The following is a 12,145-nucleotide window of genomic DNA, read 5'->3' on the forward strand; positions in this document are numbered from 1 at the left end:
ACAAAGGAATTAATCACCATGAAGGTATGTGATTGAATATAACCTATAGTAGTGATTATAACTAGGGTCGTTATTTTGGATATTAGAACATTTATAAGAGGGAGGGAGTTTTAAACAGGATAATTGGATTCAATGAAAGAAAATTTTTTTCCATCTTCATCAATTTAGCAAATTCAAAGAAGTTAAACAATCAAGTAATGTAAGAGCAATGAAAATAGCAGTTTATCAAGGGGAATAGTTTGAATTATAGTTAAAAGTAAAGTCAAATCAAAGGGAAATATAGTATTCAAAAATGCAACTACAAATCAATCCAAGAATCAAATATTGACAATAATTATAATCACTGAAAAAAAAAAAATAAAACATGCGAACAAGCAATAGAGATCAAGCTTTATATTTGAATCAATTAATACTAACAATATCCACTCGTTTAGTTAAACATCTCATATCCAGCCAACGGTACTCAAAAATCTATTGATATCGATGATGAACACAAATTACGTGTTTTCTACGAAAAAAGAATGGGTCAAGAAGTTGAAGGTGACTCAGTTGGAGATGAATTCAAAGGTTACATCTTCAAAATCACTGGTGGTAACGATAAACAAGGTTTCCCAATGAAACAAGGTGTTATGCACCCAACCAGAGTTAGATTATTATTAGCTAAAGGTCACTCTTGTTACAGACCAAGAAGAACTGGTGAAAGAAAAAGAAAATCTGTTAGAGGTTGTATTGTTGCTCAAGATTTATCTGTTTTGGCTTTATCTATTGTTAAACAAGGTGATAATGAAATTGAAGGATTAACTGACACCACTGTTCCAAAAAGATTAGGTCCAAAGAGAGCTAATCACATTAGAAAATTCTTTGGTTTAACTAAAGAAGATGATGTTAGAGATTTCGTTGTTAGAAGAGAAGTTACTAAAGGTGACAAAACTTATACTAAAGCTCCAAAGATTCAAAGATTAGTTACTCCACAAACTTTACAAAGAAAGAGAGCTTTGAAAGCTAAAAAAGTCAAGAATGCTCAACAACAAAGAGATGCTGCTGCTGAATACGCTCAATTGTTGGCCAAGAGATTGCATGAAAGAAAAGAAGAAAGAGCTGAAATCAGAAAGAAGAGAGCTGAATCTTTGAAAAACTAAATTTGAGGTTTCTCTTTTTCTGTATGTTTTGCTTGAAGAAGGAAAGAAAAGTAAATAGAGATTATTAATATTAATTATTTTTTTTTTTTGAATGAAAGAAAGAAAAAAAGGAAGAAAGAAAGAATAATGAACTAGTAATTCAAGTCCACCATCCCCATATCATTACTATACATAACACTTGTTTTATAGTACATCTGTGTTTTTAGTATTTTAATAAAAAAAAAAGAAAAATATATATATGTATTTGTATATTTATATTACTACTTCTACTTGTGGACTTTTTTTTTCTTTGTCAGGTTTTCATCTTCGATATTAGTCCTTTTCTTGACAAATCGTTTGATATTTTCATACACTTGATCAGTGGTAATATTGGATGCATAACTGAAATTCTTCCGTATATAATTCTCTTGTTCTTTTTTATACCTTGGATCACGTAACAAAGTTTTGATATGAGTGTCGAATTCATTTTCTGGAATTAGTTTCCCAGTGATAGGACATTTAATGGTGTTTTTCGTAGTCATTGTTGTGTTTGTTTCCAGTGGTTTTTTCAATCTAGAAGTCCCAGCAGCTCTAATTTTCATACCTTTGATTGGTGGCGCAGATGGGACTGGAGTACCATTATCAGCTTCAGAACTAGATTGTTTCTCATCTTGAGTTTGAACTTGGTCTTTGGTGTTAATTACTTCTGGTGTGGTTGTTGCCACCACTGCTGCTGCTGCTGCTGCTGCCACTTTTGGCAATTCAATATCTTTACTTCTGGCATCCAATGATCGTTTAATCAAATCATCTCGTTTCAACGGTATACTCAATTCTTTAACTGCATCAATCGCATTAAAATCAACTTTAGCAATTAATGAAAAATCTTGCCAATCTATCAGTGCATAATGCAATTGTCGAGCTTTTGATTCTTCTTGTTCTCTTTTTTCTATCACCTTATTTTGTTTTATATATTGTGCCCGATTATAAGCTTGGGTTAAAATATCATATTCTCCTCGTGGGCTCTGGATTAGTTGTCGTAACAAATGATATTCTTCGTCATTTTCTTCTGGAGAGTTTTTGTATAAAGCAATTACCGTTTTATATTGTTGAATATACTTTTGAAATAACCCATGTAATGAATGAGATTCATTTAAAAATTCAAATTGAGCTCGATTATTCAATTTTGTTTCATGTTGTAATAATTTTGGGATTTTTTGTTTACCATTTTGAGCAATGTATAATGCCGTTGCTTTAATGACATCTAGATCACGTTGTGAAATAATGGGTAAATCAATTAAAAAGGGTAAATCTGGTGGTTTTGCAATTCTTATATTCTCTTCATCTTGTAATTGATCTTCAGTGAATGGTTCAGTTAGTTCTTGAGTTTTCTTTAATGAGTCTAATTTCCATTTATAATAAGGATAATACTCATTATCTTGTTTGATGAAAGTGAATTTATCATTTTTATTATTTGTCAATAATCGTTCTTCAAAAGATTTTCCATTCTTAAGAACATAGCCTACTGTTTTATCAATGGTTTGTTTAATATCAGATGGCGGTAGTTTTATATCAGACGGTATAGAAGTCATTATAATAAAGGAATTAGGAGTAAGTATAACCTGATTGTTTTGCCAACGATGAGTGATTATTATTTTATTTTTCGCGGGTGGTGTTGCGTTTTTTGATAAAAGTTTGTTGAGATGAAGTTCGGAGATATAATGGGTGGTGGTGAAATCCATGGCGAGAGTGGTGGCGGAAATAAAAAAAAATTGGGGGGGGGGGTGAGAATACGACTACCAGCCCAACACGAACAAGAACAATGGCCCCAAAAAAAAAAAAATGAAAAGCTCAAAGTTAAACGAATGAGAGAATAGAGTGAGACACCACATATAATATTATGCGATATGGCCACTACCAACAGGAAAAATATTTTTTTTTTAGTTAGTCTTTGCAGAGGAAGAGGGATCACATTTACAACCAATAACTTCAATACGTTTCTTCTTCCTTCCTTCCTTCCCATCACCAGCACCACCATTTTTCTTTGGACCAGAATTATTCATTGATTTGATAACTTTATTCATTTCCAATTTCCGATCCGGTATCGTTTTATCGTTCCATTTTTTATTTTCAATAATTCTGAATATAATACAATCTTTCCTGCTAATAGGTTTTCTTTATTGCCACCTCTTCCATACGAGACACACAACACACACACATACATACATACATAATCGTATAAATTCCGTGCTTATCTATAATGACTCCATTACCCGATACGACGACGACAACAACAACAAAAACACCTCATCAATATAATGATAGTGATTCAGATATTAATGATATGTCTCGTGATTTAGATGAAATTGGATTACTTAACTTGAATAATTTGACTTCATATTTTTCAACAGATCGGTTTTTCTCCCAAATGCCTAGTTTTGAAATGAAGAATTTCCCATTAGAATTCACTAAATACGTAACCAAATATAAGAATTATTATCAAGATCAATATAAGAAATATAATAAAAGTTTTGGCACTAGTACGAGTACTACTACTACCACTACAGAAGCCGATGAAATGAAGGATATACTGGATGATAGTAATATTTTAGATTCTATAAAAACAGTTTTATCAACTAGAATTCAAATGGACAAGTTTTTAAATGATTTAAAATTAGGTGTCAATATCACTACTGCTATTGATCGATTACAACCTTTGACTGATGTGATTAATGAAACGATTTTTTTACCAACAGATGATTTCAGTGATATTGAAAATGATGAAATAGAACCGGAAATTGAGAAAGAAGAAATCACTGAACCAGTAGGAATTGCAGAAATTGTTAATAAATGTCAACCATTAATAAATGAAATTGTCAAACCTCGAGTAGGAATTAGAAATGAATTAAAAAGAGATACCCGAAGGAAAAGAAAAAGAAAACAATATAAAAATAATATTTATAGTAATAATGACAGTATGACATCACAAACTAGTGATATTGATGGATTAACTATTGATGAAGTTAATGAATTGACTGAATTGAATTCTTTAGATGATTTTGTCAAACAAGATCTTTTAAGAAGTAAGATCAAAAAAATCCATAATTTATCAATAAGTCAAGATTCAAAGAATAAATTAGTGACAAAATTAATGATGGGGAATTATTATAAATATGTTGATGAAAAATTATCAAATAATGATAAACAGTTATTGCGACCATTAAAGAATCAGAAATTGGTCATAGAAAAGGATGATTTTGAAGAAGAAGAACCGGTAGAAGAAACACAATCAAAACTGTCATTAGATCTAGTAGATGAGGTTATTAATGAAAATGATGATATTGAAGAAATTCAATCAGAATCTGAATCACTTGAAGGATCCGACGATGAAGGAGAAGATGAAGTAATGTTGACTGAAGAAGATTTACAACCAACATATCATGATTCATTAGATACTATATTGGGGTGTTCTCATTATCAAACAAATTGTAAAATTGAATGTCCAACATGTTTTAAATGGTATACATGTCGATTTTGTCATGATTCACAAACTACTGATCATAAATTAATAAGAAATGAAGTTAAACATATATTATGTATGTATTGTCATACTCCACAAATTCCTGATTCCAATTTTTGCGTTAATTGTGAACAAGAATTAGCCAATTATTTTTGTGGTAAATGTATTTTATATGATAATGATCAAACTAAAGATATTTATCATTGTGATAAATGTGGGATTTGTCGATTAGGGTTAGGATTAGAAAAAGATTATTTCCATTGTGATACTTGTAATACTTGTTTATCAATTGATTTAAAAGGTCATCATAAATGTTTATCTGATGTTACTCATTCAAATTGTTGTATATGTAATGAAGATCTTTTTTCCCTGATTCATAAAGTGGTATTTATGAAATGTGGTCATTCTATTCATGAACAATGTTATAGTAAATTTACTAAATTTTCATCAAAATGTCCAATTTGTAAAAAAACTATAACTAATGTTGAAAGTCAATATCGAATATTGGATGTGGAAATTGCTCAAAGTCCATTGCCCGAACCTTATGATAAATGGAGGTGTATTATTTCCTGTAATGATTGTGGTGGGAAAAGTAATACAATGTATCATGTATTGGGGTTGAAATGTAAGTATTGCAAGAGTTATAATACCAATCAATTGAAATTAATCAAACCTGAAGAAGAAGAAGACGAGGAGGAGGTAGAGATATTGGAAGGTGAAGAAAGAGGAAAATTGAGTAATAATTCTAGAAGCAAGAATTCCATTACTCAATTTGATGCAAATGTGATGAAATTGGTGAAAACAAATTTACTGAATAATTTTGGCATTGATGAAGAAATAAGTGGATATGAAGATGATATTGATGTAGAAGATGAGGAAGAAGAGGAAGATGACGATGATGATCAAATGGGTAATTTAATCAATATTAAAAAATTATCTGAAAATGGTTCTAATAATGTATCATATATTACTTCAATGCTTCAAAATTTTGTCAATAACGCTACCAAGTTATCATCGAAAGAGGAAGGTAAATGAAATAATGATAAAGAATTTTTAAAATTCAAAATATAATGAAAGAGAGTATATAGAAATAATAGCAATAGCAATAACATTAATGATAATGGTAATGATTTAGGAAGTTATTTGTAACCACCCAACGCAACTAAAAAAAGGGAACAACATTTCTTTGTGTATGATGAAACAGTTAGTTTTCTTTTCTTTTTTTTTTTTTTTGGGTAAAGTGACATATTATTATTTTTTTGTTGGTGAATATTTAATACAATTCATGCAACAATCAAACAATGCCTATTGAAAAAGTAGGAATAAGGTAAGGATGAGGCTTTCTATCAAATTCAACAAGAATTAAATAATAAAATCAATATAACAATAAGAAGAAGATGTCATCAAAGAATGTGGTAGTTGTTGACTTGTTTTTCGCTTTTGTGGTATTCTATTCTATGGTTTAGTCATGATAGTTTTGTTGGCCCCCCACCCTCTTGTACCTTGATCCTTGGTATTACACCTGTTGGTCCTGTTGTACTATCAGAAACTGCAAAACAAAACAAGAAAGAAAAGAAAAGTAGAGTGAAAATGAAGTAATGCATATACAATATTGATACTTCATGTTCTATGATAGATCTCTAATTCAAATCAATTAGAATATACCTACCTATTTGTCTATATATAGATTGAAGTAGATGTTATGAAATGATTTATAGAAAGATTGTTAAGTTGAACATTAGCCACGTTTATTATTTTCCTTTTTCTTCTTCCTTCTGATTCTAGAATTCAATAGGAATACACATGGCCTCAAAGAGAGAGATGATTATGTACGTAACCAATAACCCCACGTTTTCAACTTTTTAGGTTTCACGTTTCTTGTTAAACCGTTGACAAGAGGTAGTAGTTAAATGTAGTATAGTTTGTCAGAGACATTTGTCAGTAGGTAGTTGTAGGATACTGTGTTGTTGTTGTTGTTGTCGTTGTTGCAAGGTGTGTTACCTCTGTTTATTGCTTTTGATTCACATTAGAACCCGTTGATATATAACGGATAAGTCTATAATCTACAACCAGAGTTTTTACCGGTGCAACAATACTACCACCGTAACGGAAATTAACAATGAAAGAAAGAAATTACAACAACTAAAACATCACCAAATTGTAGTAGTAGCAGATGATGATGATGATGATGTTACTTTAAAACCAACAAATTGAAAATTTTTGGGGCAACAAAAAAAGAAATCCCAAAATTGGGCCAATGAATGACGTATGGGGGAGAAAGATTCTATCCGCCCCGCTTTGGACTCAGTCATTTATTTCTCTCGCCGGAATGATTGAAATTTCAGGCGATCGTACTTTCATTTTCTATGTCGTTCCCCCCTCCCCCCTCCCCCATTGTTTGTGTTTCCTTTGCTTGCTTGCTTTTTTGCTTTTGTCTCGGTTCATTATTAATTAATTGCGCCCTCCCCAACAAAACCGGAAATAAAACAAACTAATTTAGTTGATGATCATAAAACTTAAAGGAATACTTGTTTCACCTCTATTGAACATATGACTTTTATTGTTTTTATGGGGGGGGAGTCATATAGTTAACCTGATTGTAGAGAGTAGATTATTAGAAGTAGCTCAACAATAACTAACTAGTGGATAGGTTGGTTGGTAGATTGTTGATGTAGGTAGCAATCAATCTAATTATTATTATTGTCGTCGTTTATTCTTTTACATTGTACGACATTCTCTCAACTCTAGATGGTTCTTCTTGTTGTTGTTTATTGTTAGAGTATTAGGAATGAGGTTAAGTTTGAGAAGCATCAATCTAAAAATGGGAAAAAATACACACGCACACGCACACACACACTCATTCACACAGGCAACAGTCTAAATGATGCAAGATGTAATTTTTAATTATATATATATTAATATCCACCCCATTTACTCAACACCCATTCTTCACCAATTGACACATACCATAGAGTTCTTTTTTTTTTGTTTTCACTATTTGCATTCATTTCATTTCATTTCATTTCCTAACAACTACCTTTCCAATTGCATTTCATTCTCTTCTATTTATTATACACACAGCTTATTGAATCATAAGTCAACTGATTAGAATCTACTCACCAGATTACTACCCACTAGAGCAAAATCAAAAACTTCTTTCCATTTTTTCCCCCTTTCTTTCTTCCAACTAATTCAAGATATCTTCAACACATATATATATATATATTACTAAGTTAATTACTGGGTTTAATAATATTGATAGGAAACACAAGAGGAACGAATTTAAGAATCAAAAAGGAAAGACCAAACACAAAGAATATTAAACCAGATTTACTTTATACAATATTCAACACGTTGTTTCCCATTTGATATACTTTTAAAAATTACATCTTATTTATGACTTATTGAACAAATCATCATGAATTCAATCAAATCATTAGTCAATTCTTTTGACAAATTCTATCCCAATAGTAGTACTTTTGATGGTTCAGTGATACCGCAAATAAATGATATACCAGAAGAACAAGAAGAAGAAGAACTAGAAGATGATAGGCAAACATCTTTACTACCAATACAATTACAATCTGACAAGTCTACAGTTGACTCCAAAGATTCACTACTGGAAACATATACGCAACAAATGGAAATAGAAGAAAAAGGAGGCGTTGATAATGACGAAGAAGATGAAGAAGAAGACGACGACGACGACGAAGAAGAAGAAGAGGAAGATTCAATAAACTTAATTGAAGAAAAGAAAAAGCAAGATATTGATTCAGTAAAGTCACACCAAGATGAACAGTTTCGACTGCAAAAGCAAGCTCAACAATCAATCCTATTTACCATTATTATTTTCATACTACGGTGTGTGATTTTTCTCCCTAACAATTTAATTATAAAACCGATTTTGTATGCATATTATATAATCACTTTCCCCATTAGATACACCACTCAACAATTTGGATCCACTAGTTATAGTTCAAAAAATGAAGATGAATCACAAATATCTCCAGCAATTATACCTGAAGAAATAAATGATCCATTTGTTACCCGGGCAAACAATTCACAATTTGCTAGCACCACTAAGCCAACACCTGAATCAGAACTAGAACCAGAACCAGAACCAGAACCAGAACCAGAAGCGGAATTGCCTATTCTTGATGAATGTTACGATAAAAAAACTGAACAAATAAAACATAATAATTTCATATCCAATACAATGAAATCACCAACATCATTTTCTAAATATATGATTCCTCCACCACAACGATTATTCCCATTATCTAGAAATCCTGAGAAAAGACGAAGAAAGAAAATTTTAATACTTGATTTAGATGAAACTTTAATTCATTCATTATCTAGAGGATCACCTCGATCATTTAATCCAGCAACGGCATCAAAAATGATAGAAATAAAATTAAATAATATATCATCGTTATATTATGTTTATAAACGACCTTATTGTGATTATTTCTTACAAGAAACATCTCAATGGTTTGAATTACAAATTTTCACTGCTAGTGTTAAAGAATATGCTGATCCAATAATAGATTGGTTAGAAATGGAAATTCTTGATCGAAAAAATAAACGTAGTTCAAATGGTTCTGCTACAACCACCACCACTACTACCACCATAACTACCAATCAGACGAAAATTTTCACTAAACGATATTATAGAAATGATTGTACTTATAGATCAGGAGTTGGATATATTAAAGATCTTTCGAAATTTATTAAAGATGAAGATTTAAAACATGTAATGATATTAGATAATTCACCAATTAGTTATGCTTTACATGAAGAAAATGCCATATCTATTGAAGGTTGGATTAATGATCAAAGTGATAAAGATTTATTGAATTTATTACCATTATTGAAAAGTTTAAGTCTTGCTATTGATGTAAGATATATATTAGGTTTAAAAAATGGTGAAAAATTTATAGAATAAAAAAAAAAACTACAAAAAGCTAAAAAAGGTTTTGATTACATTTTTTGATTTTTTTAAATAAAAAAAATAAAGACTTGGAAAAATGGATAAGTTATGTTATGTTATGGTTATAGATTTAGATTTAAAATGATTTAATGTATATTTTGTTATTTGTTACCATTAATGTACTTTGACAATAGACACATTCAAGAAGTAGCTTGCTGGTGCTGGTGTTGATGTTCATCTGAGAGAATGTTCATTGATATAAAGGAACTATGAAACTAATAAAAACTTCTTATAATAATATACCAAGATATTTGTTGCTCTACCACCACAACAACTCAAATAGTTATTCGTAACTTGGTAAATTAATACCATATTATTAAATATAATCAAAAAAGACTACCCTAAGTGATATCCCTTAAATTTCAAGTTTCAAAATCAGCTGGACATATGTCCCCATTCTAGACTGTATGCTTTAAATGGTGCAAATCCTCTTGTCGTGTAAGAGTATCACAAATCCCCAAACACCATTGGTAAGTTTTTTTTTTTTTTTTATTTTTTTGGTGATACTTGATCGATCTCAAACATACTTGATAATTCAATGAAGAAGACATTGAAATACCAAATACCATGAATGAACTAATCGAAAATCTAGTAACAACAACATCATCATCATCATCAATATCCCAAAATACTATAAATGTTTTACATGAATTAGGAGATTTATTAAGAGATGATACAAATAGAATTGCCATTCATGATAAATTATCTATACTTTTACCTCAATTCAATAAATTTTTATCAATATCAATATCAACAACATCAACAAATGAGTCATTAACTGATGAATTAAAATTTGAAACATTAAGAGTCGTTATTAATATATTAGCTAATAATGATTTGAATCGAGATTTTTTCACTAATTCAATTCAAGTTCCAAAATTATTAGAAATAGACATCAAAGAAACTATAAATGAAGATCAAGAAAGTCTTATAATTATGATTAATGAATTTTGGTCAATTATAAAAATTCATTTAGATAAGAATGAAAAATTTCAATTGATAAAATTTATATTTATATTATTAAATCAATTCATATATGATACTAATCATAAATCTCAATATTTGGAATTTTTCAATTCATTAAAAATTCAATGGGGATTATATCCTTTGATTAATAAAGATACTATAGATGATATTGGTGAATTTTTATATGAATTATTAGCGTCAAAATCATTATCATTGACTGATATTGATAGAATATTTTTAAGTGGAAAAATATTAGATAATATTTCTATCAAAGATCTAGAAGATGAAGAAACAGGGTTAATTATGATTGATTTATTATCATTAAATGAACCATCAAATGAATTATATAAAACGATTTTGCAACAAATTTCATTATGTGATACAAATGTTTCAGGATTAATTAAACGGAAATTATTAGTTCTTGCTAGTGATTTAGCTCCAGTTTATAACGATAGTAACAACAACAACAACAGCAGCAGCAGCAGCACTATTGATGAACAAGAAAAGGCATTAAATATTTCAATAGATCAATTACAATCAACTAATGATCCTTATGTATTTGCTTGTTGTTGTATAACTATTGGGAATTTTATTCATGATAAATCATCAATGGAAAAAGCATTAACTATTTTGTTTAATGAATCAAATATATCTGAAGAAGGGGAGTTATTAACGATAGATAAATTGATTTCATTATATTTTGAAAAGAATATAATCACTGATGTTATTCAAATTCAATCAATTCATATGTGGAATAATTTAATGAATGAAACAATAGCTAATAAAATATTAACAAATATTTTGGAAGATGATTTATTAAAAATTACGAAAATTATTATTGATAATGAGAAATATTATCAAGAAATATTAATTTTATATTTAAAATTTATTAAAAAATTAATTAAATTATCCAATAAATCTTTAGTACCATTTAAAGTGATTGAATATATTTTACAAAATCTTGATAATAATAATAATGGTACTATTTTAGATATTAAATATTTACTTTTACAAAAGCAACAACAACAACAAGAATATGGGGGGAAATATACTGAGGAAATGTTTATGGAATTATTGAAAAGTTTAGTAAATACAATTAATACCACCAATGTTCTTGAACAATTGAAAACTATTGCTATAATTAATCAACAAATCTTAAATGGAGAATTAGAAATAATAATTTCTAGTAATATTAACATGGAACAATTATTGGAAAATTATTTCCATCCATTAGAACATTTATTAAATCAATTCATATCATTATTATCAGAATCAAAATCAAAATTAAAATTAAAATCAAAATCAAAATCAAAATCAAAATCAAATAACAATATAGTTAATCCTAATTGGGAGATTAAAATTTTCCAAAATAATCTTAAATTTGTTGCTATATCAATTATTAAAATCATTGAAAAAAATTCAAATGAATTATTATCAACAAAAACAAATTTATTAAAGATTTGTCATGATATTATTAATGAAAAAGAATAACCGCCGCCGCCGCCGCCCCCCATATTAGCTTCTATGGTTTTGGGTGAGGCGCCGGTTTTGGAG

At 29.3% G+C, this 12,145-nt stretch overlaps 5 protein-coding genes across 5 annotated transcripts; 4 read left to right on the plus strand and 1 right to left on the minus strand. All coding sequences in view use genetic code 12, as the record gives it.

Moving 5' to 3' along the window:
• Window positions 1-18: 18 nt before the first annotated feature.
• Window positions 19-1,139, plus strand: CD36_41260 (40S ribosomal protein S6; the record flags this gene model as incomplete). The annotated part of the gene is made up of 2 exons (XM_002419748.1): window positions 19-24; window positions 435-1,139. 2 exons carry the CDS (start codon window positions 19-21, stop codon window positions 1,137-1,139), a joined length of 711 nt encoding a protein of 236 aa, XP_002419793.1.
• Window positions 1,140-1,405: 266 nt separating this feature from the next.
• Window positions 1,406-2,857, minus strand: CD36_41270 (pre-mRNA-splicing factor, putative; the record flags this gene model as incomplete). Its single annotated transcript, XM_002419749.1, has 1 exon — window positions 1,406-2,857. The coding sequence occupies one exon, from the start codon at window positions 2,855-2,857 to the stop codon at window positions 1,406-1,408; it is 1,452 nt and encodes a 483-aa protein (XP_002419794.1).
• A 518-nt stretch (window positions 2,858-3,375) lies between these two features.
• On the plus strand, window positions 3,376-5,670 carry CD36_41280 (RING finger and CHY zinc finger domain-containing protein, putative; the record flags this gene model as incomplete). Its single annotated transcript, XM_002419750.1, has 1 exon — window positions 3,376-5,670. The coding sequence occupies one exon, from the start codon at window positions 3,376-3,378 to the stop codon at window positions 5,668-5,670; it is 2,295 nt and encodes a 764-aa protein (XP_002419795.1).
• A 2,383-nt stretch (window positions 5,671-8,053) lies between these two features.
• On the plus strand, window positions 8,054-9,580 carry CD36_41290 (nuclear envelope morphology protein, putative; the record flags this gene model as incomplete). The annotated part of the gene is made up of 1 exon (XM_002419751.1): window positions 8,054-9,580. The coding sequence occupies one exon, from the start codon at window positions 8,054-8,056 to the stop codon at window positions 9,578-9,580; it is 1,527 nt and encodes a 508-aa protein (XP_002419796.1).
• A 612-nt stretch (window positions 9,581-10,192) lies between these two features.
• CD36_41300 (conserved hypothetical protein) lies at window positions 10,193-12,082 on the plus strand (the record flags this gene model as incomplete). Its single annotated transcript, XM_002419752.1, has 1 exon — window positions 10,193-12,082. One exon carries the CDS (start codon window positions 10,193-10,195, stop codon window positions 12,080-12,082), a length of 1,890 nt encoding a protein of 629 aa, XP_002419797.1.
• Between the last annotated feature and the right edge of the window lie 63 nt (window positions 12,083-12,145).

This window comes from Candida dubliniensis, chromosome 4, assembly GCF_000026945.1.
Source record: "Candida dubliniensis CD36 chromosome 4, complete sequence".
NCBI classification, from domain to species: Eukaryota; Fungi; Ascomycota; class Pichiomycetes; order Serinales; family Debaryomycetaceae; genus Candida; species Candida dubliniensis.